The 27675-nt window shown below is 37.8% G+C and overlaps 1 protein-coding gene across 1 annotated transcript; it reads right to left on the reverse strand.

The window, feature by feature from the left end:
• Positions 1-202: 202 nt before the first annotated feature.
• LOC145787589 (ATPase MORC2-like) lies at positions 203-27016 on the reverse strand. Its single transcript, XM_082599360.1, has 21 exons — positions 26852-27016; positions 26337-26482; positions 23434-23536; positions 21414-21594; positions 18533-18626; positions 17740-17854; positions 17026-17154; positions 15997-16076; positions 14950-15124; positions 14370-14510; positions 14101-14216; positions 13178-13348; positions 12052-12290; positions 9834-10019; positions 9053-9142; positions 8056-8092; positions 7291-7424; positions 6849-7033; positions 6407-6500; positions 2049-2204; positions 203-1014 (listed from the first exon to the last, which is right to left on the reverse strand). Exons 1-21 carry the CDS (start codon positions 26914-26916, stop codon positions 946-948), a joined length of 2706 nt encoding a protein of 901 aa, XP_082455486.1. The 5' UTR covers positions 26917-27016; the 3' UTR covers positions 203-945.
• Between the last annotated feature and the right edge of the window lie 659 nt (positions 27017-27675).

The raw sequence follows: 27675 nt of genomic DNA on the forward strand, positions 1-27675 counted from the left end.
CCACTAGTGGGGAACAAACCGACGATGGATTATGATGATGATCTTACGATTTTTCATTTTATGTATTGCAGATTTAATTCCTGATGAGGACACACGTACGTGTCGAAAACGTTTGAGTTTATTTTATTTAATTATGTTATATTTTGTGTGAAATAAAGTATGCTAAACCCGCTAAAGTTACTATGTTTTATTTCTCTATTTTCTATTGAATTCACAAACGCTTAGAAATGAACACGATTTTATTGACAAAAACAATGCGCTGCGGGTACGATGCAGCAAGCCAGCAAAATTCGTAGTTTTACAACGCAACGTAAGGCAGAGTGGACGAGACATTGTAACTCTGTGCCTAATTTCTACATGTTCAACACCAGTCGAGCATATTCGTCGCCAAAATTGCGAGTTTCAATTATACTTTACCTCAAGACAGCAAATCAGTCGTTTTTTACAGCGATTCAGCGTCTTCAATGCAAAAAAAGGCTGAGTTGGTGACAAGCCTTTGCAAAATTCACAACCTTTTCCAGTTAGCCTATTTAATATTTATTCATTTCAAATATGGTCAAACAGCCGTCATTGGATAAAACTTCTGAAACTCTTTCTGTCACTCCGTTGAGATACTGGATGGAAATAGTGTTAAAACGTCTATTTCAACACAAGGTAAAATAGACAAGCAAGTTGTTTACATGTAAACCAGTGGGCAAAAACATTGACTTGTATTCCGATGGCATAAGAGCACAAATGAGACGCTAGAGATTCAAAAGCTTGTCGAAATAAAACCTGCTCACAACAGCAGTCTCCATGTTGGACGGAGACAATTATGTAATTCAACGCCCTGCTACACTTAACGTGCGCAAGCAAGTGTCGTTTTCAGTGTCTACACGTTGAGGCTTCCAGAAGATTCGTTCACGACAAGTTATTACAAGTCACAGGGTCAAAGGTTATTCCTGGTCACGTGGCATTCTCCAGATACTTTTTCGTGTAAACGGTCACCTCATCATGCGTCATAGCCGGGGTATCCTGCGAACACATTTGACTCATTCACAATGTCACCACTGAAACAACAATCAAGGCATAACCTGACAACAAAAATTGCCTTTTTAAATGGTTTCAACATGTGGCGATGTTGATACGACGTAAAAAGGAAACTTTTCTGGCTGAGCAAGCATAAATAAAAAACAATTTCAACTGAATTCGAATGGGTTAATCTAATTATTCTTCAAAAATTAACCATTTTCTGAAATATTTTCATAGCAAGCTTTAATCATTCAAAGAGTCTATACAAGTGCACGTCAATCTTTTTGTAATCATGCACCCTTCAGAACTAGTACTTTTATTCCATGCACTTTAGTAAATTGTGGTTGATGCGGTCATCAACCTGCTTCTCAGTCAATTTAACTTTCATAATCTTCGGGCTGAGTAATGTGCACCTCCTATCAAACAGGGTGCATGGTTACAAGTCTTGCCATTGCAATGCGCAACTACAGTTTTTTGCTAAACCTTTACGGACACCTTCGCTTATGTGCTCCCGTGCAACCCAAGGTTGAAGAGCGCTGGCCTAAAGACCATATCCTGCTAGCAAACGTTTTTATTTTCACATGGCTTTAAAGCAACTCTCAACGAGTGATATCGTCAAGAGAAATTTTCAAGAGCTGGGTTACGATCTGTGATATAAATTAGTGATGCGATACTGGTGAGCCCAGCCTCGTGGGCAAAACATTTATCACTGTCAATTCTTGCTACAATCGACTGCAGAGAGACATTGTATATAGGCTACAATGGCATTATTTTTACGGTTGTCATTAAATCGTGGAGCTCAGCACGGGTAGCCTTGCTGCCGAAACCACCTTGAAAACAATAACATGTGCAGTGAATCTTATAAGTTTTTTTTTCACTTTTTCCATCTATTGGGGTGCCAGTAAGCCGCTTATTGTAGCTGGTAGTTTTAATTCGGTCCCTGACAATTCAACAACAAACGCAAACATCACTCGACATCGAAATTGCGTAAGAAGCAATCTTGTCGAACGAGACGTGCCCAAGTCACGTTTTCTGACCTTGTCGAATTTCGATAAAACCTCGAATAACATTTGCTGGGTATCCGCCAATTGTTGCCTGGCAGATTCGGCTGCTGCCCTCTGCTGGTCTGCCTGTGACCGGAAGTTGCTCACTAGACGTCGCAATCCTTTTTCGTAGTGGTCGAAAAAGTCATCCTACAAAGAGAAGAATTAAAGACAGTAGCCATTTTGCTGAGTGTCGTCGATCATGTTACAACTCTTTTTGCATGAAGAATAATTAGCGTGGATATGAGCATCTTCAGTCTCCACGTCCCAAATGGCTGGATTAATACCTTCCTAAAACAATGTGGTCGTAATCCTTTAAGTAACTTTCCGAATGATTCTGCAATGGTTTCAACCAAATACACGAAATGCACTTGCAATAAATCATACATAAAACAATATTATTGCAGAAAACTTAACTGGCTAAGTCATACGCTGCCTAAGGTTTTATGCTAGAATTCTAAATATATTTGAACAAGTCTTGCCCCTGATACTTCTTAGACCAGTGGTTCTCAACCGGGGGTCCGCGGACCCCTAGGGGTCCGTGAATCGATTTCAGGGGGTCCGTGAAAGTTTCCGAGTTTTCAGCATGATTGATAAATTACAAAATTTAAAAAAATTTTGTGCTTCGTTTATGTATTAGCCTATAGTGATTCTCAAACTGTAAGTCGCAACGCATTGGTGCGTCGTTTGAAATTGCAAAGGACATTGCACAAAGGTTTGGTTTCTTAACAAAAAATATCATATAAATCACTTAAACCTTTTAATAAGGCTATGTTGGCTTTGTTCAACTTAATTCTTTTGTAGCGGCAGATTGTTGTTCAATGATTAACTTGGAAATGCAAACTTCAGTCAGTCTGTCAATCACCACACAGTTTTGCAATGACTGTTATTAAAACGAATTAATGTTGATTACAAATGAAACAAGGGAAAAAATCTTTTTAATGGTCGCAAGTATTCTATTAACTTTTGATAAAATTTATAGAAAAACGTCAAATGAGCATATAGGTTACCGATGTTGATCCTGTGTGCCAACATATAGTTCATAACATAATTTCGTCAATCTCATCAATCGTCAAGTGCGTTGCAAATTCAGAAAATTCTTCTACGTGTGTTGCTTTGAAACTTATGTAACATAATGGTTCCATGAGGAGACGCGATATACCAAAAACTTTTAGGGGTCCGCAACCGCTTCGAAGGTACCAAAAGGGGTCCGCCAAAACAAAAAGGTTGAGAACCACTGTCTTAGACCATCTAACATGAAACCTCAGGTAGGGCATGACTTAGCCAGTCAGTTTTTCTGTAATTGTAATAGCTCTGCTAGCTGTATTGGGCACTTGTGTGCCTTCTCCCGACTATCAATAGCTTTTTTTCCCTAAAGTCTGAACCTTAATTCATTTGTCCAGGCAAACACTCACAATAGTATTTCAATAAAATTTAAAATTTAATTTATGTCGTGGAACCGGTTTTCGTTCATTAGAACTCTTCAGCACAACTGGATCGAAACAAAATTACTTGAAACAAAAATTAGCCTACAAAATTAATAGATGTCACTGTCAGCATAACTGTACCAAAACGAACGAAAATTTACATACGGTATTAATTAGATAAAATGTTCATGTCTTCCATGTTCTTTTCTTTTTTTCTTTTCCTTTTCTTCATTTTTTAGCAAAAACGCAACTTTCGAATACTATAATTTGACCTAGCTTGATTAAGTAAAGGCAAACAGTTGAAAATTCAAATAAAATTTACTAATCAGGAGGATAACAGAAATGCTTTGTCGGTGAAAGCTAGAACAAACGCTTCTATTACATCATCATGCAAAACTAGCATACGCAAAAGGTTAAGCATTCAATGCGGCAGAAATAGGTGACAAGGGAATGGAAAAACTAAAAAAACCGTATCTATGATCAAAAGTGGGAAGAACTAACTGGAAAAGGTGATCTGGTACTATGACACTTCCTCAAATGGGCGATCTACCTAATACAGAAAGCATATCACTAAGAAAACAAATCAATAGCTTTTTTTCCCTAAAGTCTGAACCTTAATTCATTTGTCCAGGCAAACACTCACAATAGTATTTCAATAAAATTTAATTTATGTCGTGGAACCGGTTTTCGCTCATTAGAACTCTTCAGCACATTAGAACTTAATTCATTTGTCCAGGCAAACACTCACAATAGTATTTCAATTAAATTTAAAATTTAATTTATGTCGTGGAACCGGTTTTCGTTCATTAGAACTCTTCAGCACATTAGAACAGTTCATTAGAACTTTCAGTTTTCTTAGTGATAAGGGAGAGTGCCCAACAGTGCCCAGGGTTCCTACAGTGCCCCTCCCATCGTTTTTCGTAATCCGTGACAAACTATTCACTCAAGCATGCATTACCATGGCCACATGGTCCGTAGAAGCTGCTGAAACTAAGTTAGGCAGAAATAAGTCGTTGCTTGCTGTTGGCAGAAATGAAAGTTTGTTTTAGGTGGTAAAAAGTAAATTTTCAGAACTTTATTACTTTTTTTGTTACAGTTTTTACGGTGGCTTCAGGGATGCTTCACAAGTTTTTCGTGCTTGATCAGTCACAAGACTAGGTTTCAGTAATAACGTTTCAGATCGTAGGCCTGGGTAAAAAAAAACTGACGCCATTTTATCTTGTAGGCCCGTGGTTCCAACAGTGCCCCACCCTGAGGTCTCCAACAGTGCCCCGGTGGAGCACTGTTGGAAGCCATGAGATTTTACTAATCAATGTACAGTGCCAAAACGATCATCAACATTTTATGTTCTAAACTGCAGATTGTTAGGTATTTTCTGAATTAAAAAGCTATTTGTATCCTCTCAACAAGAAATGGCAAGACGTACTCGCTATAGAACTAAATGTAGGCCTATTGTTTAGTAATTTTGTCTGTCAAATTTGGTTATTTTTCTCCATAAACCAAGGTTACCAAGCCATTTCTTGTGAACCACATGCCAATATAGGCCTACCAAAGTGTGTTGTGTCTGTATCTTGTGTTAATACCTTCCATGTCGGCCGAATCAATGATGTCTTTAATATCCTGCATTGCATGTTCTTTCACTGATTGACTGTTGAATAAACACCTTCCTTGTCATTGCAATTGGTAGTTAGGTCATAACACCAAAGCTTTTAAAAAGGTAATTACAGCTCTAATTAAATCAACTTGGGCTGTTCTATAAACTACAGCTCAGTGTGTTCGTATGGTTCCTTGCAGTAGCGTAGCCAGGAATTTTGAAAGGGGGGTTTTGACCACCCAGCGGCGGGGGGTCTGGGGGGCCTCTCCCAGAAAATTTTGAAAAATTACTTTGAATTTGGTGCATTCAGAGAGCATTTTCAACAAAAATGTGGGTACGAATATTCCTGTAAAATGGTGCTGTCCGGTAGCATAACAAAAGGATAAGATCATGTTTTCCTCGGCATTTTTCGGAAATAAAGCTAAGTCTCTGTGTTTTCTTGTTACTAATTCCTGGCTGAGATGTTTGAATGTTTGGTATTGGAAAAACTCGCTCTTTTAATGCAATTTTGTTTAAAATTAGGCAATTTGTTTTAGACTGAAAGCATCATTCTCAATATCGTGACGTCACACGCGTGCCAAAGGGGGGGGGGTTGTAAGCCCCAAAACCCCCCTCCTTGGCTATGCCACTGGTTCCTTGGAACCTATTCGCTATCTTTGGTTTAAGCACAGTCACCACGACGGGTAGACAGCTTGTCCCACATGTTATGATAATTGTTGCTGTTATATTTTGTGTCTGTGATAATTGTGTAGCCTATGTAGGCTACCACTTTTTAAAGGTTTTGTCTTGACCTGACCAGCTCAGTGACATCCATCATGTGAAACACTACCGGTACTAACACAAGTTTCATACCTAGGGTAATCATTGCAAGAAGAGTGGCTCAACATTGCAACTAAAGACATCAATTACTTTGATAAGGGCACTGTTGTATCCTACCCGGGGCACTGTTGGATACCATATCCAACAGTGCCCCACTTTGACAGGGGATTTTTAACGCCTGATTATGAAATTTATGTAAAACTTTTAGACTTTTTTTTATGTGGAAATACTAAAGAAAAGGATGAATTTTCATAATAGAAAAAAAAATTTTGAAAAAATTTTTTTTTTTGATGTCTAAACCTCAATTTTCCAAAAAGCGGGGCACTGTTGGACACTCTCCCCTATGCTTTCTGTATTAGGTAGATCGCCCATTTGAGGAAGTGTCATAGTACCAGATCACCTTTTCCAGTTAGTTCTTCCCACTTTTGATTCTCCCGACTATTTCCACCCCCTTGCAACCATCGATGTTTACAATGCTCAAGTGCTAACAATGATGAACGACAACTACCCACCATTGGAAAGTCCACCAGTTCCTGCAGAGACAAATTGTTGATTTCTTCTTTCGGCATTTGCCACTGCGGGGGCAGGAAGTACCGCAGGCAGGTTCTGTCAAAAAGTGGAACAAGACATTTGACATTTTCCTTCGATTTTGAAGAGCGATGCAATGAATAATTGAATATTCATCATCATCATTTTCACGATGTGCAATGATAAGAAGTGTTTACTTTTTTGCCAAGTTTTGAAGATACAATTAATGCGGCGCCATGAAAAGGGCAGTGAAGTAATTGGCATATATTGTAGCCATGCCTTGCATTCATGCCAAGACAGAGTTAGTCTCTTTTCATGTGCGGCGATAACTACGTCTTGACCATTTCTGATTAATCTCAGGCTGAAAGCTAAGTTCACCTAAATTACAAATAGAAAATTTGTAAATTACGAAACACTTGCTTCCACCTTAATTTTCCAAGCGCATTCTCATGCAAATCCATTGTTTTGTCGTCGACTTTTGGTAAAGACGCCGCTTCCGTTGATTTCTTCGGCTTTGATGAAGACGGTGGTGCCCCGTTGGAGAGGAACTCAGAATTGGTGATAAATCGCAGCTCGCTAGCGCCTTCTTCACACCACTTGTCGAAACGGTCCTTTTCGAAAAAGTGATTGATTTTAACATTCGCTTCAAAACTGCAGCATACTTATTTTTAACTTACAAACCAGAAAATTTTCAAACACTTCTTGCGATAAACGAAGTGAAACGTACCCAAATGGTGCAGGCCTGCCGCCTAGCATAAACAGGACACAAGAGTTTGTTCTATTTTTTCATTGCCGAGTGATGAACTGTCTCGTTGTTTCGTTTGCTCGATAACGCTGAACATTGACAGTGTTGTTCGAATTGACATACTTGTGGGTGCTGATCGAACTTCACTTTGTACTTGGTGGGTTGATCCTTGGCAGCCTTGGAGGATACGATGCGGCCCGGACGCCACTTCCCGGTGATGTTGACCTCCACGGCCCGACCGACCTGTGTCCCTTCGTCTGGAATAAACAAATAGCTTAAATATGAACAAATTGTCGAATTGTTGTTGAATGCAATGCACGTAATTTCATGCCAACGTTCAAAGCTTCAAATTTGACTAGAGGCAAGATCTGATACGCTTGATAGCGGTCAGGATCGCTGGTATAAATTGATAGTCGTAATAGTAGTTGATAAATAGCCTTTGTGTATATCTTGTGTGATTTTGGACTACTTTTACCATGAAAATATTGCGACTATAGATTTTGGCACTTGTGTTAGAAATCCTGAAACCACTTGGCAGCACTGGTAACAGTGACCAATTTTTAGAAGCGTAGGAGTTTTGTAGTGATTTGAGATTCAGTGACACGCTTTGGCAATTTGGATTCTCAAAACTATCATCTCAAAGAGTTATAAAACACATTTATAATAGAGGATTTTTTTTCTCTGTGGTTTAACAAAGCAAACTCTCTTAACAAAGCTTTAACAATAATTTATAATAGAGTTCAAAATCAAAATTACATCAGCCTTCAGTCGTGATTATAAGTTCGCAAGTTGGCAAGGCCAGTGTATGTAGGTCGTTATGAGGGTCGTTATGGTTGTTACCGATCCATTAATAAGATTTTTGAGTATAATTTCAAAACAACTTCTTACCTTCGTCACTGGAATCTGGTGCAATGTCCACCACAATCTGTAGAAACACACTCTGTTTAGTGTTGCCCAACTAAAAAAGTATTTGAGAGCCAGTCTGTTGTTGTTTAGTTTGCGGACGTTGAATGTAAAAAAAAGAACAACCGATATGCTCTCCGGGTTAGGCTTGTGAGCTCTAACAAGCAGTACGCTTTAGAATGTTTTGTCAGGAATAACAGCCCAATTGTCGGTTTTTGGGTCAAAACTCCGACTTGCCTCGATAACTTCCAAACAAAACATGAAATATCGACACAGAGCATTATAAATATTTTGCTGGTTGTGGTTCTCCCTCAAGACTTTGTTTCACAAACTCGCGGCAAAAAGCAAAACAACTGCCCTCAAGAAAAAAGGTAACCAGAGATAGCAGGTGTGAAGTTAAATTAAAAATTTTCTTCAGCTTATGGGTAATTTGTTGTTTATCTAGACTTCTTCTTCAATTGCCTTGCCTGAACCCGGTATCGACGGCCTCGGACAAATAATTAGACCAAATATTCCTATTATATGTTGCATAGATGATTGTTTCTGTCTTGTCGTTAAATTGTTTCAGTTGAGTTTGTCTTTGCCTGTCAGGTGCCCGCTTTCCAAAAATTTTACCAGTTAAAGAGAGATGCTCCAGTTTTTTGCTTTCTTAATTACATGGCCGAGAAATTTACATTGCCTGGTTTTCATGTTTGTTTTTTTTTTTTATCTAGAGTTCTAGACTACAAAGTTGAAATGGGCAGAACAACATTATTTCACTACATCGAATTAAAAAAACAATTCAAACGTTTTTGGTGCAACAATGCGCACTCGTGCAACAATGCAACAATGCGCATTCGTGCAACCATGCGCATTCGTAAAGAAAACAACCAACTATGGCCGAAGACGTGTAACAATAGCCACAGTGTAATAACAACTCCTAAAGAACATGAGACGTTCACTGATGACGTGTCATGCTGATGAGTGATTTTAAAGTTTCTACCTTGCTCTTTTTCTTGGGAATGGGAATTGAGTTCTGTTTCGCGGAGGGAGCGGACTTCCTAGCAGTTCTTCCGGAATCCATGGAGCGACGCTGGTAGAAAACAAATCACAATTCAATTGAGGAAAAATAATTAGTGAAATACAGTGGGCTGACTTTGTGTAATCGCCTCGACTGTCTGAGGCCTGTGGAACACACGACTCACAGGCTGCATAAAGTCAGAGAACCCTTAAAAATGCAGCCCGAGAGGTCGTCGTTGTCGTGTGAGCCTCTGGGGCCAAGGGTCTGTCCTTTTACCACCCCAGATTCACGATGTTGCCGGACTACGCTAGAGGGCTACTAGAGAGCAGCCAGTCTTTGATTCATCATCCAAGACACGCAGATTCCATTAGGTGGCTTGAAGATGGTGCAATCGTTAATGATGTGGTCTGCGATCTGTTCCTCAGCACCGAGAGGTAATTTAACTTTATTTTACATCACAAACAATGAATATTTTGTTAAAATTGTGACATTGTGTAGAGAGAAGGTTGATGATGATGTGCCTGGTCTGATGCAGACGTTGGAGAACATGGTCCTCCAAGCAGAAAATGATACATCTCTGTAGGATGCTTGAACGTTCCGTGACTGCATATGCTGATGAAAAAAACAGACACCTATTTTTAAAGCCCCTAAAAGAATGTGCGGGCACTAAAGGGCTTTCCAAAGCGCCACCAGTCGAAAAATGTTATAAAAACGTTAATTCGCTGGCTGGGTTAGCACTGAAAAGGTTGCATTCAGTTGTTACCTTGTATCCCACGCTGGTGGAGCTCATACTCGAATCCTGTGTGAGTTGTTGTTTCTGGAGAGGACGCTCGTCATCACTAGACTCCTCTTCTTCGGAGGAGGAGACGGATTCGTATGTCCGCCTTCTCTTGGATGGAGACCGCATTTTTTGCATTGCGTCACGGCTGCTGGTCACCTTTTGGACTTTCTGCGGATGACAAGATAGTGACAGAGAAAATTGAAATGCCATAAATTCCTTGTGTACTTCTGGTGACCGTGGGCGAGGCTACCACAAGATGTTGAAAATGACAACCAGTTTAAGTTTCGATATTTCGTCATTCAGCACAACTGACCAATGACCATCAAGGGACTACAACAAGTAAAAACTACTTGTTCAGCAGCAAAATGGCATAACACAAATCTCCTCAGAAACATATTGATGAAATGGAACAATTAGCAGCGTAAAAAGTTTAAAAGCGCAAAACCTACCACCTTGTCTGATCAAAAATGGTAGTCAAAAAGTATGCAAGAATATAATTTGATGCCAATTAAACACTCCACTCTATACTGTACTTGAAAATGATATCGAAAGCAATAACGGAGAAATACAGAGGTCCTGTGTTCAGTTACAGGTCAGGCTATATAAGTTTATTTTTTCAAAGATATTTTGCTGATTGCTGAAAAGCTTCACGTGGCCGCGGTCAACACTAATTTCATTCAATGCAGCAATGTGCAGTTTGCTGCTGTCCGCTCTGATAGCTCAGTTCGTTAACGCATCACTTCATGAACGAAGAACCTTCAAGATCAATCAGCGCTGATTCGACTCTCGGGGTGTGCGCTTGAGCAACGCATTTTAAGGACCGGCATCACAGAAAGCCCTTGGACTTTTTTTCATTGGACAAATTGAATGTCACTTTATATGCCTTTTAATATGCTAAAATATTTTGTAAAACTTAGGTCTAATTGTAAGCATTAATTATTGTAAGGTCTAAAATGAACTAAAGATAAGCCATCATTCGGCGCCATTGCACGGGGAAAACCAACTCTAAAACCATTAAGTTTAAAAGTTGCCAAATCCACCGTTTACCATGTTGCGAATAGATTTAAGGAACATGGTACATCTGAAGCTCGTAGTAGGAGTGGAAGACCTCGTACTGCTCGAACAAACAAAGTGGTTAAGGCTATCCGAGAAAGGGTGAAGAGAAACCCAAACAGATCCTTCCCTCAAATGGCAAAAGGCATAAGTGTGAGCATCACCTCAATGAGAACCATTGTGGAAAAGGATTTTCAATTGTCTTCTTACAAGATGAGAAAACGGCAGTTCCTTACACTTTTGTAAAAGCAAAAGAGACTTGAAAGAGCACAGATTTTTCTCAGAGAACTGAAGGCAGGCATGGAAAAAGATAATTTTCTAGACGAAAAACACTTCACAATTCAAGCTCGGTTCAATAATCAGAATGATAGAATTTATGCAAAGTTTTCAGAAGATATTAGATTCTGTGAGAACAGTTTACCGACGTCCAAAATCGTCTTCTCGTCATGGTGTGGACCGCAATCTCCAAAACTTGGAAGTCTCCTCTCATTGTCGCAGAACAAGAGATTAAAATCAATTCAGATAGCTGCATTAACGATATTTTGATTCCACCCTTGACGAGATGAAGAAACACTATAAAGATCAGCCATTCACATTCCAACAAGACGGTGCACCATCCCAGACCTCAAGAAATACTCAAGACTGGTGCTCACGTCAACTTCCAAATTCCGGAGCAAGGAAATGTGGCCTGATGGACTTTTGTGTGTGGTCGTTATTGGAGGCAAAGGCCTGTTCCGTTACTTACCAAAGTGCAGCAATCACTTCTGCGGGAATGGGCCAAAATACTTCAGGATGAGCTACGTGCCTCGGTTGAAAACTTTCGACAAAGAATTGAGAGAGTTATCCGAGTGGTGGATGGAATAATTCCCAAGCAACAACACTTCAACAATTGGAAAACTTCACTCTGTCGATCTCGGTGACAGGCCTTGCGTCAAAAGCCTCTACAAGTATGCAAAGCTGCCAAGATTAAGCTCTTAGAGAAGCTTTTCCTGTTCGAGAATAAAGATTCATTTAATTACTATTAGACTAATCCAATGTAGTTGCAAATAAAAGTATGAAAAAACGATTGAAGTACAATGTAAAACCGAATAAAATACCACGTTAAAGACACGAAAATTGAGTGAAATTTGAAAAGTTTTCAACTCACAGAAACCCGTTCTAGTTCCTTTTGCATTTTTTCCATCTTGTCTTGCAAATCCGCCTTTTTCTGTTCCGAGCTCTTCGCTTCTTTCTGGAACTCTCCGAGGGGAATTTGCGGGAAAGTTTCCGCGCACTGGCACTTGTTGAACTTGGGATCGGGGTTGGAGGAACAGATCCAATTGTCCGGAGGTTCTTTTCCAACCATCTCTCTCTGGAATGGCAACGTTCTCCACTTTAGACATCCATCTGAAAGTTTCGGATATTGGAGTTAATAACGGAAGAATAGACAGCATTGGCCAAATTATCAGCCATTTTTATAAAAAGAGCAATTTTTCGTATATTATTTTTTAATCAAAGTCTACACAAACTGATGGTTATTTAATGCTCGTCTCATTGCTCATGAAATGATTATGTAGACTTTAGCTTAAAAAAAATAAACAAAACGGCTTTTTTTCAAAACTGGTTAAAACTTTGGCCATTACTGTATTGTCAGTATAAAGAATCCTCAATACGTTCACCCTCCATGGAGTGATATTCAGGAAAACAGGGATCATTTAATTCGCTATTCGACATGACAAATAGGCTAAGTGGGGACACTATCTCCCCATTTAGTAGGTTTCATTAAACTTAACCCTGTTTAACCTGACATCCTAATAAACGTAACCGAGGGTTACATAGAAAGTAAAAACCAAGCAAAAAAAGAAAAGGACAAAAATGTTTGTCACACCTTGAGCAAGAGGATGAGGATGGATTTTCTTTTCTAAACTATTGAAGAACACCAGAATAAAAAATAAAAAACAGTTAGCCTATGAAATAAAAGTCACCGTCTGGGATGGGTTGGACGTCTCAATTAGACAAAGCGGGTAAGAATAAGGTAGGGACAGGAAAATGAGAAAAGACCAATGAAAACATGGAAGGACACCGTGAAAGATGACCTGAGAAAAAGAAACTTGAAAATGCCAACGATAGAGAGAAATGGAGGAGGCATTGCAGATAAATGGTCGACCGTGATGTTTAGGGATGAAGACCACACTTCTTTGAAGCAAAGTGGAGAGAAAGAGAGAGAGAGAGAATTATGAAAAACTATCATTATCCAATGAATATTTAATTACAGCAGGACCTTTAAAACTTACCACACTGGATCACTTTGGATGTGTGCATGGCTCTCTGCCTCTCGTACTTCTCTTCATTAGATGGAGGATCTCCCCAGTTGGAGGAGAGATAACCAAATGACTCCCAAAATGCGACAACTCCTTTTCCAGAAGTGACCTTTGAGTCCTTCCAGTAGCATTGCAGATGATCTCCTGGGATAGAAAAAGTAACAGCTTTGAGAAGACGTAATTGCCAGTAAAAAAGTAGTGTTTTTGTATAATGAACAACAGCATTATTACTGTGGTAACGAAACACAATCAAGGTAAGCTAAAAATGTGTAATTTTAAAATCTGGCCACCAATGTATTCTTGGTTTTCTGGCAATCTACCGCGTGGCATGACTATATGCTGCGGATTAATAACAGATTACCATGACGGGTGGAAGCAGCGAAGAGGTATGTCCAGTCGGCTACTCCCTATTATGTTGGCATACCATCAAGAGTCTAAGACACAACCGGGTGCTCTGGAGCGATGTTAAATCAAGCGTAGAGTAGGTGCTATCCTTTCTCAACAACAAAGCCGATAGAGTTTCTTTAACTGCCTACTTTTCTACTTCAGCTTCCAAAATGCGCTCGCTTCAAAAATGGTGGTATCGTGTCTTATGATGGATCTTCGTCTTGTCACTTAACGATTTTTTATTTATTGAATTTTACAGTGTTATGAAATATTTCTAATTTAATAAATCAACTACCGATCTTACAAAATAACACCTACCCAGAGCAAATCACTCGTTTTTCACTTTGAGACTTGATTTACATTGCATTACATTACCTTGATTCAGCGTCTGCAGACGCTGAATCAATGTAAAAAACGACTGATTTGCTGTCTGGGTATGTCTCAGGTAAACCTCACGACCACCAATCACTGTAGCCGATTTGAAAAGGTTTTAAACATGAATCACTCACCCATAGCTTTCAATAAATGACGATATTCCTTGTTATCAGCAAAGTGCTGTTTATTATGAGTTGGTTCCAACACAAGGTATGGCACGTTCACCACGCCAATGATCCCCGCACAATTTCTAAAAAAATATTAATAATTACGTCACAATAAAGATACGTAAGGCAGCAAAACGCACAAAAATTGAATTTTGTTAGAATTTAAGTGAATTATGCAAATCGTTATTTAATCTCAGTGAGTTAATTTAAAAAGGAAAACGGCCTAGTTCACTTACACCCCTCCATTGATTTGCGGGCCCACTCTCTCGTACATTCTGATCAGCCGACTACAATTGTACACAAACATCCCATAATACTTTCTGTTCTCAATGTTGAGCCCAAACACAAAGTCCAATGTTTTACGATCCTTCAACGATCTGGAACGAAATATTAGTTTCAACATTAAAGTGACGAGGGAATAGTAAATAAAGTAAACAGGAAAAATAAAAAAAGTCTCTTTGGCCAGAATTTCACAAAATGTTAGTTTCTTCATAAAAAATAAATAACTGTGGTTAAGAGATTGACGAATTTTGATTATTCTTCATTACTTTTAACATAAACTTTCAACTGTAGAAAGTAGAAAAAACGTTTAACAAGCCACTGATACCAACATTATTAATACTATTTAATAAAATCATTCTTGATAAGAGCTAAGACTGATACTACTCATGTTCAGCCAGAAAGTTACAAAAACAACAAATCTAGTCGTTAACTGAAATTTTACTTTCAATTACATGTCCAAGCTGCATTTTGTAAAGCTAAGCAATATAATGCTGTCAATTGTGATTGAAACTAGTGAACAATTAAACTTCTTACTTCCGTTTGAAGTCGGCGCTCTCCTTCTTCGAAGTGGCTAGCTTCCGGGAGCCGACGGCCTTATCTTGCGCCACCCGGAGCTGCATCAGCTCATCCTTCTTCGGCTTCACTTTGACGCTCATCTTTTTCTCCAAGTCTCGACTGACGCTTTCGGCTTCGCGCGCTTTTTCATCGGCTGTGACGTCACAATGATGAGTGACTATCAGTAGGTCAAAAGTTTCTCGCAAGGAAATTTTGTTCTTTTTACAACGATTCAACGTATACCGATGTTGAATTAATGTAAAAAGAACGGATTTTGCAAGCTAGGTTTCCAAAGAAGTTTCAGAAATGCACAACTTTGTTGAGCATGATGAAATTTTAACAATATCTGGTAGTGATATCGAAATTAACCCCAATTGATTTTATATAATAACAAGCATTTAATTATATATAAACAATAAATGAGCAATGATTGCGCTGTAAGTTTACTTTTGAAGCCGCCACCACATAAACTAAGCAGCTGGCATGAATCAAAGTAATGTTGAACCATGTGTTGCTACTTAGCTTTATATGCTTGTGGACTTCTGCGGTAAAACAAATGAAAACAGGAATAAACAACTAGCACCGTAACTAGTAACTTGTCCAATAACATATTACCATCTTCTGGTGTAAAATAAACCAAGCTAATTACAAGCTGTTTCAGATGATAATTTGCATTTATTCCGACGTTTCGTCAACGAGTCACGACTGACTTCTTCATTACTTGAACTAGCCCCCTAAAGAAATCAGTCGTGTCTGATTGACGAAACGTCGGAATGAATTAGGATTATGGGCTAAAACACCCCGTGATAGTGTAGCTTATTTTACAACAGAAGAACGTATCTTGTTATTGAATTAAATACCTGGTAAAGAATCTCATTCATTTATTAAAATTAGTAACTTCCGCCCGCAAACGTAACACAAGAAAACTGTGGCCTCGATTTTGCATAGATTTCCATTTATGGAATATTCTAACATTTGGGAACGTGAAATCCATGCAAGCTCAAAAGTATGTTAACTGTTGCATACCGATTCGGAATTCCTGTTCAGCTCTGGCCACCTCTTCCTCCGATCGCTTCTTGAATCGGGACGAGGAAAACTTGTACATTCTAAAACACAAAACCCGCATATGACAATCGCAGACGAAGGTAGGAAGAGCAATCGACGCAGTTTAATTTCAAACGTGAGTGATGGTTTGTGCAGTTAGGAATGAAATCGTTCAGTTTTTTGGGTTGGTTACGTCTCTCGATACTCTCCACCTAATCTCACAATACCAAACCCAATTTCTGTGTCTTTGCGTTGGATGTCTAAATAACGATTCACAACTTTTTTAGCTGACTAAGAAAGAAGGCGAAAATTTCAGTGAAGTTTTTCACTTGTAACTCAGTTCAATACATGCAACTTGGTCCGATAGACAGGCTAGTGTTTTCGAGCATTGACCAATTTTTTAGCAAAATGTTCTAAAAAAATTCAAGTGAATTTGGTCAAAATGTCCGAAAAAATATACGTGAGTAAATTGATTGTGTGATTGCCAAGATAAAACATTTTTTTGTTGTTGATTGGAAATACAAGACGTAGACTTAGCGTTTAAACGTTGATCCAATGTCTTATTACGTACATGTAAATTGTGATAAAAAACAATGAAAACTATTAATACTACAAAAAGTGCTCAATGCGAAGCAAAAAAGCAAAGCAGAGTGAATTAAATCAAATATAGTTATTACTATATGAATCCTTAACAGCCTGTTTCACCTATACGGATCATTAGAAGTTCTTATTCAAATAGAATCATTCTATTTGAATAAGAATATTATTCTATTTGAATAAGACCTTCTGATGATCCGTATAGGTGAAACAGGCTGTTAAGGATTCAGATAGTAATAACTATATTTCATGTGAATTGCGGTACATGCAAATACAAAAGTAGCACAAAAGGGAAATCTTTTCCACAAAAAAATATGACCAAATTAAATAAACATTGACCAATTTTTTTAAAGTAACTTTGAACAAATGACCGAAAAGTCTCAACGAAAAAAAAGTAGACAAGACCTCACTTACTTGGTTCTGTGCAATGTGCAACTTAATCTTTTAGTCCGGATTTTCTTCCCTTGAACATAGACCTTCATGCGAGGGTCAAGATACAGTATGGAGGCGTAGGCTTTGAAAGACACCCTCTCTGGCCAGTTGCTGTGAAGATGTGAAATGGGGATTGAGTAATAACGCAACTTGGGAATAATAGTTTGACAGATGCTTTGCAGAAGGGGATGTTTATCAAACCCCAAAGCAATAGCCATTGAGATTAGCTTCCGTGTCAAAACGCAAATCAGCTAATGATGAAAAAAGGTTGTACGTTCAGTCGCCGGGGATGATGAAAGCAATTGATAAAACGATTATATTAAAAATAAAAACAATTTATCTCTTTCCGCAAGAACATGATTTAAAGTTAAACTTTGTCAGAGGGAATGCTTTCAACAGTGCTATTAAGGTTGTCATCTACGTAAAGCCACCCATCGGAAGTGAAAATAAAATTGCCACAGAAGGGCATTTATTCTATATGATGATTGGTGTCCTAATATCTTTTCACAGTCAGCAGAAGTTTGAACGATGCAAAAATAAGGTTGTCATCCACGTAAAGCCACCCATCGGAAGTGAAAATAAAATTGCCACAGAAGGGCATTTATTCTATATGATGATTGGTGTCCTAATATCTTTTCACAGTCAGGAGAAGTTTGAACGATGCAAAAAACAAATTTTTCTAGCTGAAGTACAAACCTGTCATCATCAGGGTCCATTTCAGCCATTCTAATGTCTGTTGGATCACTGTGAATATCCAGTTCTGGCTCACCAGAGTCCAAGAGCTTTAGATTGTAGATGACGATCAAAGTACCTTTAAAAAATGATAATTAAAACTAAAGCGCAAAATCAACTAAAGTGGCCAAATACCAATTATTCAGGATGACGTTTAGTACCTGCACTCCAATTCTGTTCCTAACTTGTTCTTTCATATTGTGTGTTTTGTATGACACTTTTAATTTTTCTTTTGTAACAATAGAGTTAAAAAGCATTTATTTCCTGTAGATTTTTTAACAAAAGTCCAACTTTCCTTTGATTGGTTTTACATAGCATGATGATAGTCTTTTGCGTCAATTGCATAGTGCATACGTAGATCTCGCTTTAAAAATTTTTGCTTAACCAATTATCCTTTTACTTCGTTAATGCATCTTCCATCTTGTATGCATGAGAGACCTGAAACATACCTAATTGCCTAGTTGCCTACGTATTGACCTGTTCCAACTGTTCTCCTTTCCACTTGATTTCTATTTTCATTACTTTTTACCACTAACTTGGCTCGGCAATTTTATAGAGTTCCTTTTCCAAAATTCTATTTGATTAAAGAATTTTAGTCAAATATTGCAAACCAGACGTTTCACAAAATCTGAGGTGTAAACAACTAAACACATATGATGCGCATTGTTTTAGTCTCAAATTTGCAGCCTCGCATGTAGCCATACCATTTAAAAAAGATAGTCCATCATTGCTTTACAATTTACACAATTAAACAAACCTGTTCGATCTTTAATGTTATTGAATTGTTGCAAAACTTCTCTTTCTGTTTTAAAGGGAGAATATCTGTTGATCAGCTTCATTTCAAGATCATACTGAAAATAAAAGCACCAGTAATGGCCCAAGTAAGAAACTTAAGACGTCAAAATAGCACAAGTACCATGCTTCCTCTAGTGATGGAACAACCTCCGGCCAAACTCCGGCCACTTTTTTCAACTCTGGCTCCGGCAGAAGCCGGAAGTGTGTGTGACAACTGTGTGTGTGGTTATGGTCAAGTTCATAACATTGGATATATGTAATGTATCATTGATTTATTGTAGTAATGCAAGAATACACAATTTGCACATGTTGGCTCTAACATAACCATTCCAAAATGTACATTCTTAAATGTACAATTGTACATGTCAGATTGAAAATGGGGTTAAGGAAGTCAAGTGAAAATCTTAAACATCTTAAAAACAATAGGCTACTCCCTCAGGAGAATAGAAAACACAGCCAAATTTGAGATCTTTCCAAAGGTTTACCCTTTTTAAAGGACTGTAAGCAGTGCTGTAGAGCACCTTCTATAATCGTTAAGCAGGGTTGTCGGTATTTTACCCGACCCAAAAAAACCCGGGTGGATTTAAAAAAAAAAAAAAACACTTAAAAAAAACCAGAGCATCATATTTGTCCAATTTTTATCAGACAATTGAAAAAATGAACCAAAGTACTACAAGGTACTTAAAACAAACTTCAAATTAGGACTTAAGGATGTGATTGTGAAGGAAATTTCCAAGGATAAATTGAAAACACAGTAGATATTTCTGTACACAAAAATCAAGTAACTAATGCCACTTTGTACTACACTAAAACTCATTTATGCAAGAAGGCCTCATAAACAGCCCTAGTGCATTACTTTATTGAGTTATGCCAGCATGTACTGTGAGTGAGAGGCACTTCATTGGTAAAAAGTAGTATTTGAGGTGAAATAAGCATGAATCTACCTTTTTTGCATCTTTTTTAAATAAAACCCGTTTTTTTTTTAAAAAAAACATGCGGGTTAGGCTTTCTTAAAAAAATCCGGGTTTTTCTCAACCCTGCTGTTAAGATAGTTTGGGCCGGTGCCGACTCTCACGTCCCAAATTCAGACACTTCTAAGACAATCGCAACATATCCAAGGAATACGAGGTGGTTTCTTCAAGTTTCCGGGCCCCTTGGAATGGTTATGAGCCCTAAAAATGACCCCGGGTCCAAAAGTACTCTCTGGAATTTCTTGTCAATGCCATTGTCAACAACCGCCCGGTTAAAAAATCGATTATTATATGTGAGGTAGTTATTGACAAAGGCCGGAGTTAACATTCTCTACCCGGAACATCCTATCTCCAGCCAAAATCTTGTCTCCGGTGCATCACTAGCTTCCTCTCCTTTTGCACGAAACAAAATTTCTAAACTTCAGAATCGGTAGTAGAAAGAGTGGATACATGACTTAAAGCCGCGGTCCGAATGACATGAACACGAATGTCACCTCTAAGCCACAAGGCATGAATGCCCCAAGGCCCGAATGCCACAAGACTTGGTTATTTCTTATGAAAATTAATTATTTTTTTGAATACGGTAGTAATTTCACTTGTCAATTGTCATGTCAATTGTCAAATATCAATATTCATTTTTTAAAAACAAAATATAAAAATTGTTTTTGCACTTCTTTTTTACCTTAATGGACACGCCTGCTGAGAAATCTTACTAATCAGAAACGTCTGGCAAACTCAGTGTCAGTCTGGCTTTCTGTAGTTAATCTCGTTCTTGGCTGCTTCAGGAACAACACAGTAGATCAGTTACACTTTTGTTGTTTTTGAAGACAACCGATTAGGTTCGGCCGCGCGTCGCGCAGCAAACAGCGATGCTTATTGCTTAACTTGAGATTAATATTTCGTAATTTTTGGTGTATAACATTTCAGACTAATTCACCTTTGTGGACAAGTCTGAAGAGAAATTTAACCAATTAAAACCATTTAACAAACTCTAAGTGTAAGTCTGGCTTCCCGCAGATAATCTCGTTCTTTGCTGCTTTATGAACAAACAGGTCAGTTACGCCTTACTCAAAAAAATTAATTTGCGGCATTCAGGCCTTGCGTCATTCGTGTTCGCGTCATTCGGACCACGACATAAGGTCGTGCACTGAGAAAGAGGGGTCTGCTACAATTCGGTGAGTGCGATTCGGTGAGAGCCTTTTTCGGTGATTTTTTAAAATTATCATTGCCGCTTTTACATCGTTTTAACGTCGCTAAATGTTGAAATAAGACCCTAACCCTTAACCCCAACCCCTAACGGCAAAGATAATTAGGCTACGGTACCCAATAATTTCAAAAAAAAATCACTGAATAGGGCTCTCACCGAAAAAGGCTCTCATCGAATAGGGAACTCACCGAACCGGACTCACCGAAATGGGCCATTCCGAGAAAGAGTGGCCACTGGCCAGAGTGACTTTGTCTAGTGCTGCCTCACAAACAAGGTATTCAAGCATGCAACTATCAATTTTTTGTTTCTCCGAGCTGCATTCATGCATCGTGAAGAATCAATGAAGCCATGGTTGTATATGGAATGCAGAGGTAGCCAATTGTTTGTTGAGGTAGCATGTCATATGCAGATGAAAACTACCTAACTAATCAATGCAACATAAAACATTGCAAGATCTACCGCTTAAACAAACTTCCGAAGTTGTAAGTAAGTTTAAACATTTCAAGACAAGCTTTCTGATGAGTACAGCATAGAAATTAAATTGTACAAAGCTTGATGAGTATCAACACTTCTTGATTTTGTGAAAAAAGGATCAAGATTATACTTTTTTGGCATTTGTTACACAGTCAAAAGCTACATGAATGTTACAAAAGCTAACAACTTACTCTCTCTTGTCCACCAGATTGCAAGCAAGGCCGCCTACTGTCAGCATCCCACACTGGCATGGGAACAATGATACTGTCAATGTTTTCATGATCATGGAATGTTCTTGACAACATGAGGCAGGTTAACTGTTTTCCTTTCTTCGTAAATAATATGAAATCATTCCCGATTCGCATTGATCCGCTGAAAACAGACTTGTATTTCATATACTATGATACGTTGCTGTGCACTTCATCAAATCATTAAGTTTTCATAGAAGTCTTGCAGCTTCACCTTCTGGTGAAGCTGCAAGAAATCTTGACTCCAAAATTTTAAACATTTTATCTCATCTGATTCCAAAATTCTAAACAGAACTGTACACAGACAAAAATGGTACAACAAAATTTTATGGCTTTCTAAACATTACATCGGCTGATGTTAAATGTATTTTCTAACTTTTGAGTTACCACATCGTTTTAATTATGCCATTTTTATGAATTTTGTTTACTCGTAAATAGCATGTAAAGACTGTCGAAAGGAATTAAACGTCTATTTCACAAAGGACTGTCTGTTTATAATGATTCATCATAAAATCTAACAGAAACAAAACACAAAGAAAATTCTGATTGAAATAAAACAACAATTTTTGAAAAATAGTTTTAGCTTTCAAAGAGAAGAAGCTTGAAAGTGATACAAGTCACATGAAATAGCTTGGATTTCAAAACACATATTCTTTTTTCAGGAACTTAAATGCAAAATTTGCAAAGAAAGTATGTATATACTGAAATATATCTGGTTTGTACAAATTTAGTCCATGTTATAATAGTACCTCCAGTCCTCCAACTGACATAGTGTTTGTACATTGACAATTAACATGCCTAGCCTGTATCGTTTGGTTAACGTTGGGAAATCCTAGAAGTGCACATTAAAATCCTTCTCAGAAAACGATTTGGAGATTTCCAATTTACTGTATTTGAAATTCTAATCCCGGATTAAACAGTCAAACGGCAAAACAAAATTTTGCATTTAGAAAGGTACAAAACATTCTAAAATAGTTACAGTCGAAACCACCTAAGTCGACAGCAGCTCACTTGACATTCCGTCTAAGCTGACACTTTTTACCTGGTCCGGCAAAACGCCATTGGTTTCTTACATAGCCAACACGGGTAGTCGGGTATAGCCAAAAAAAACAAAAAACGGGTAATTTGACATCAGATATCTCGACATTCCCTCTAATTTGACACCATTTTCACAATCTTCACAAAAATAAACTTTGTGTAAGTCGACCATTGTGATGTCAAACTGAATGTCATGCTGTAAATTAAATTAATTGAATCTAGTCTATTTCTTTTTGTTAGGAACTGGCACATCTCGGTGGTGAAAGGACAAATCATTGCCAAGATGAGACAGTTCCTAGCAAAAAGAAACCTGGACATCCCAGTTAGATAAAGCCGCAAATCTATTCACAGCATGACATTCAGTTGGAAGCCGAAAATCTATTCGAGCTGATAAAATGATGACAGGAAGTGGTGGCAGATGACCAACTTTAGCCCCCTAGGAGACTGGGTATGGGTATTGGTTAGACCCCGTTATACTCTGACTCCAAGAAATGAGACAAAAAAACAGGAAGAAAAAAGGCCAATTGTAAAGGATTGTGTATTTCTCTTTGCATTAAATTTTGCTTGGCATTCTGGCGTCATTCTTATCCAAACAGCTGCTATTTTCAGTAAGAAGAGGTAATCCGCTCATTAATGAAAACTCAAGCAATCATTTTCCGCTTTCCAGATGCGATGTTCTGCGGTGCCTGTTTTTTTTTATAGTAGCAACTTATTCTCATCCCAAACTCGTTTTATCGTGAACAGATGGATAGCCGTGCATCTACTAATAAGCAAAAATACATTTAGGTGGAAAATTCACGTAATGCTAAACTCGACAGCGTTTTTGATTCCCTATCAAGTGTCGAGTTAAGCGATTTCTACTGTACTGTACTTGCATTGCAAAATTATAAATAGAAAATTAAAACATTGTGACTTCATTCCTTACGATTTTAATCCGTTTCCATATTGTCCAATCATCTGAGTACTTGCACTTCTTTTAAATGACTTTCCAAACTGCACTATATTGGCCACATCTACTGGCTCCATTCCTGTTTGAAAAAAAGTTAAAAAATCAGCTCACTTGAGCTGTGTTCTAATCACAAATCACACCACACAAATACATAATGCATATCAAACCTCATCTGGGGTCCACGTCTTTTAGGCGCTGACAGTTAGGCGCTGGTCTAATAGACGCGCACACTGTGGCGTCTGGATATTTAGGTGCGGAGCACTGTGGCGCCCGTTCATTTAGGTGCTATTCCTAGTAAACTCTGTAGATGGCTTCAGTGAGTGAAGTTGCCTAAACTGGCAATGCCTTTTCACACAAAATGTTATATTACACAGAAAAATATATGGGTGAAGCTGCTTGAACCGGAAATGCTTTTCACACAAAATGTTATATTGAACAGAAAAATATGTAAAAACAGAGAGAGACTGTTCACCAGGCATTTTATAATAAAAGTAATTTGCGTTCTTCTGGTGACTATTTACTAGGTTACCTCCTGATGTTAAAGATGATAACTAGCTTTTGTATTTCCGACGTTTCGTCAGTCAGCACGACTGACTGACGAAACGTCGGAAAAGACTTTAGCCACCTTGATAAAGTCAGTCGTGCTGACTGACGAAACGTCGGAAATACAAAAGCTAGTTATCATCTTTAACATCAGGAGGTAACCTAGTAAATAGTCACCAGAAGAACGCAAATTACTTTTATTAGAAAAATATGTTATGGCTTCCGTGAGTGAAGCTGCTTAAACCGGCAATGATTTTCACATAAAATGTTATATTGAACAGAAAAATATGTTGTTTTTTTTTAATGCGCGTGTTCAGCATTTATTTGTTGTTAGTCCAGGTTTGCGCCGGCGAAAGCTTTATCAATAAATTATTCAAGTTTCCGAAAATGTATGAGATTGAGTTCACTTTTAGTTAGGTCAAATAATAACTAAACATCAGTAAAAAATGTACCGTAGGCTGTACTCAAGCGGGCGGTAGGCTTGAGTGAAGAGTAACTTAGTTTTCCGTCAAAACCCGGACTAGGTTTAATAACGAGCGAAGTCTCACCATTATGCTTGCAACTTGTAACCAAGGTGTAGCCTATATGCCCTGTAGAAATGTATTCGTGTGAACAGTAGTAGAGCGTCTTACGCGTTCTCGTCACATGGCCAATCCATCCCGAACAGAAGTAATTTATATTTAATCTAAATTACCAGACATTTTTCACACAAATCTGTTGTATTTACGCGGTAAAAACATGTCATGTGATCGACGTAGACGCACAATCTTGACATCAAATGAAAGCATACATCTTCAGCTATCCGAAGATGCAAAGCTTTGCAATAAAATTTAAAACATTCTATGTACAACTAGCAATTTTCCAAAAGGTATTTTTTCTAATTTTTTAAAAAATTAAAAATTGGCAGAAAAGTGTACTTCATTATAATTTTTACTACCCAAGCATGATACAATAATATAAAAATATATGTAGTTTAATCGAATGCCAAAACAATTCTGCACATGAGAAAAAATTTACTTCGTTTCTGCGCGCAATGCTTTAGGAAGTACAGCAGAATGATTATGGAGAAATTTGGAAAATTTTAAGCAAAAAGTTTACGTAATTTAGCCTACAGTCTTTTTGATCTAGAAATTCCAAAGTAAGGGGTTGCCTAGCCAGTTTTGACTGCCAATTCCAATGAGTGAAAGAAAAAAAATCCACTGTGTCCCCATCTTTAAGAAGTCCTCATCTGATAACTGCACCGCCAAAATATTTTTTTTTAATTAGCCAAAAAAGGACAGGCAAAGACTATGGATCTGCCATCATTTACATTATTTTTTTGCTTGAAATAAGCTACCTTTTAACCTTGGACGTATGGATACTTCCTTGGTCATCATGGCAAAAATCCCAAGACGTGTGTATACGTCCGTGGTCGCGAAAGAGTTAACTAAAAATGAACTCAATAATGTTCGGAAGCTTCAATAATAATTTATTGATAAAGCTTTCACCAAAGCAAACCTGGACTAACAACAAATAAAACAATAATAAATCAATAAAACAACAATATATTTTTCTGTTCAATGTAACATTTTGTGTGAAAAGCATTGCCGGTTTTAGCAGCTTCACTCACTGAAGCCATGATATAATTTTCTGGCAAGCTGCCAAGCTAATACAATCTACAGACTTTACTAGGAATAGCACCTAAATGACCGGGCGCCACAGTGCTCCGCACCTAAATATCCAGACGCCACAGTGTGCGCGCCTATTAGACCAGCGCCTAACTGTCAGCGCCTAAAAGATCTGTAGCAGGGTGTAAAATGCTCACTACTGGGTCAGTAGACACTAGACAGTAGACAACTAGACATGGGTTTGATGCTCTATTCGGTCATACCAAAGACCTTGTAAAACGGGCGGTGAGGTTATTTCTTGCTTTGCGATCCAGATTGAGAGAATGCATTTATGGTAGGCTAACAATAATATACCTATTACTTAACCACATCTCTACTACACAGTTGCGTTTGCCGCACCTCTTCTACACAACTATATATTTGCTTTTTGAAGCCCTGTGAGTAAGACATGCCGGTACAATAACAGCATTACATAAAAGCACGCATTATTGATACTATTAATCCAAATAGTGCTTTTAATTCATTGAAAGTTCAATAAGTACTTACTGGGTTTAAACTAAAGCAAAATACAAAATATTGAGAATTTTTTTGTATTTACTTTAGTGCATGTCTATCATATATGCAGAAGAAGCAGAACTTGTTTATTGTTTACTCATTATTTGTTGCAAAATTGTAAGTGGATACTTATCTGTGTAATGTAACCACACTAAATGAATCAATTAGTTTTACCTTCACCATCATCTAGAAAATTAAGCATGAATCCACCACGCAGGTCACTATTAGACCTTGAATAAACATTAATTTTGGTAGCAGCTGCATCTCTTGCATTGTCAACAAGCTCAGCAAGGGCTCCAAAGAGAAACTCATGTGTTGTTCTATAAACAAAGTACAATTAAAAATAAGATATTTTTTAAAACTTACAAGACTCAAGAAAGCTTTAAAAAAATTAGATTATTCAAATCAATCATTTATTTTTACACATTTTTGCAACAACAACAAACATATTTAAAAAAAAGTAGGAGTGAATTGTAACATTGTCCGTGCGAGTTAAAACATAAGTTTGAAAATACTTGAAGTACGGTATATGAACTCTTAGAAACAGAAGCCTAGAAAATATGATTATATACAAATGTTGTATAGGCTACATACCAGCTTCAAGAGAAAAGACAATTACAAAGAAATAAAATTGCTTATTGGTATGAATCGACTGTTTATACCAGTAGATTGAAGCTAGGTGTACTTACGAGTTCGTATGCAAGTAATTTTGTGTTAATCCAGCTCTTGTAAGACTGGGATAGAGATCACTCATTGTGCAAACTTAATTTAATTTTAAGTGGCGAAACCAAATATGTCCACCCATCTACCGGTAATAAGTAGACATTAAGAAAGCATCACCATTCATAACTGTCTTAAAATCTGCAATTTGACATAAAAATACTTAAAAACAAACAAAAGAGCATTAAAAAGTATATTAATCTTCAAGCCTCCTAAATCATTTATACCTAGTTTTAACGGTTTAACACCCAAAACCTTTTTGAGAGTACCAATCAATAATTTGTACCATAGCTGATAAATAAACTACCGCTCAGCGGCATCTCCATTCAGCGGCAGCTAATGGATGGAATAATTCCCTGGCAACAAGACTTCAACAATCGGAAACTTCACTCTGTCAATCTCGGTGACCGGGCCTGCGTCAGTAATTCAAAGCCTCTACAAGTATGCAAAATTGCCAGGATTAAGCTCTGCAAGAAGCTTTCCCAGTCCGAAGATAAAGATTCAATCAATCAAACCGTAACAACTGTTTGTTTTCTAATACTTCTAACAATATAGATAGCCTATACGTAGTGAATGAAGGCTCAGTTGTTTTTTAAAAACCAATATCCTATAAAGCGATTACTTGAGTACCAGCCTGCTACAATTCTATGAATAACCCTGCCTTATATTTTTTACAAGCACTTAGTATGCCCAGACATCACATTCTGCATGGTGATATGGGCACAGTTTGCAACCACAGAATTTGGTTTCAATGGTTTGGTGAGTTGGTGGTGGGAATTTCAGATGAGCAGTG

This window comes from Aplidium turbinatum, chromosome 18 (assembly GCF_918807975.1).
Source record: "Aplidium turbinatum chromosome 18, kaAplTurb1.1, whole genome shotgun sequence".
Lineage (NCBI taxonomy): Eukaryota > Metazoa > Chordata > Ascidiacea > Aplousobranchia > Polyclinidae > Aplidium > Aplidium turbinatum.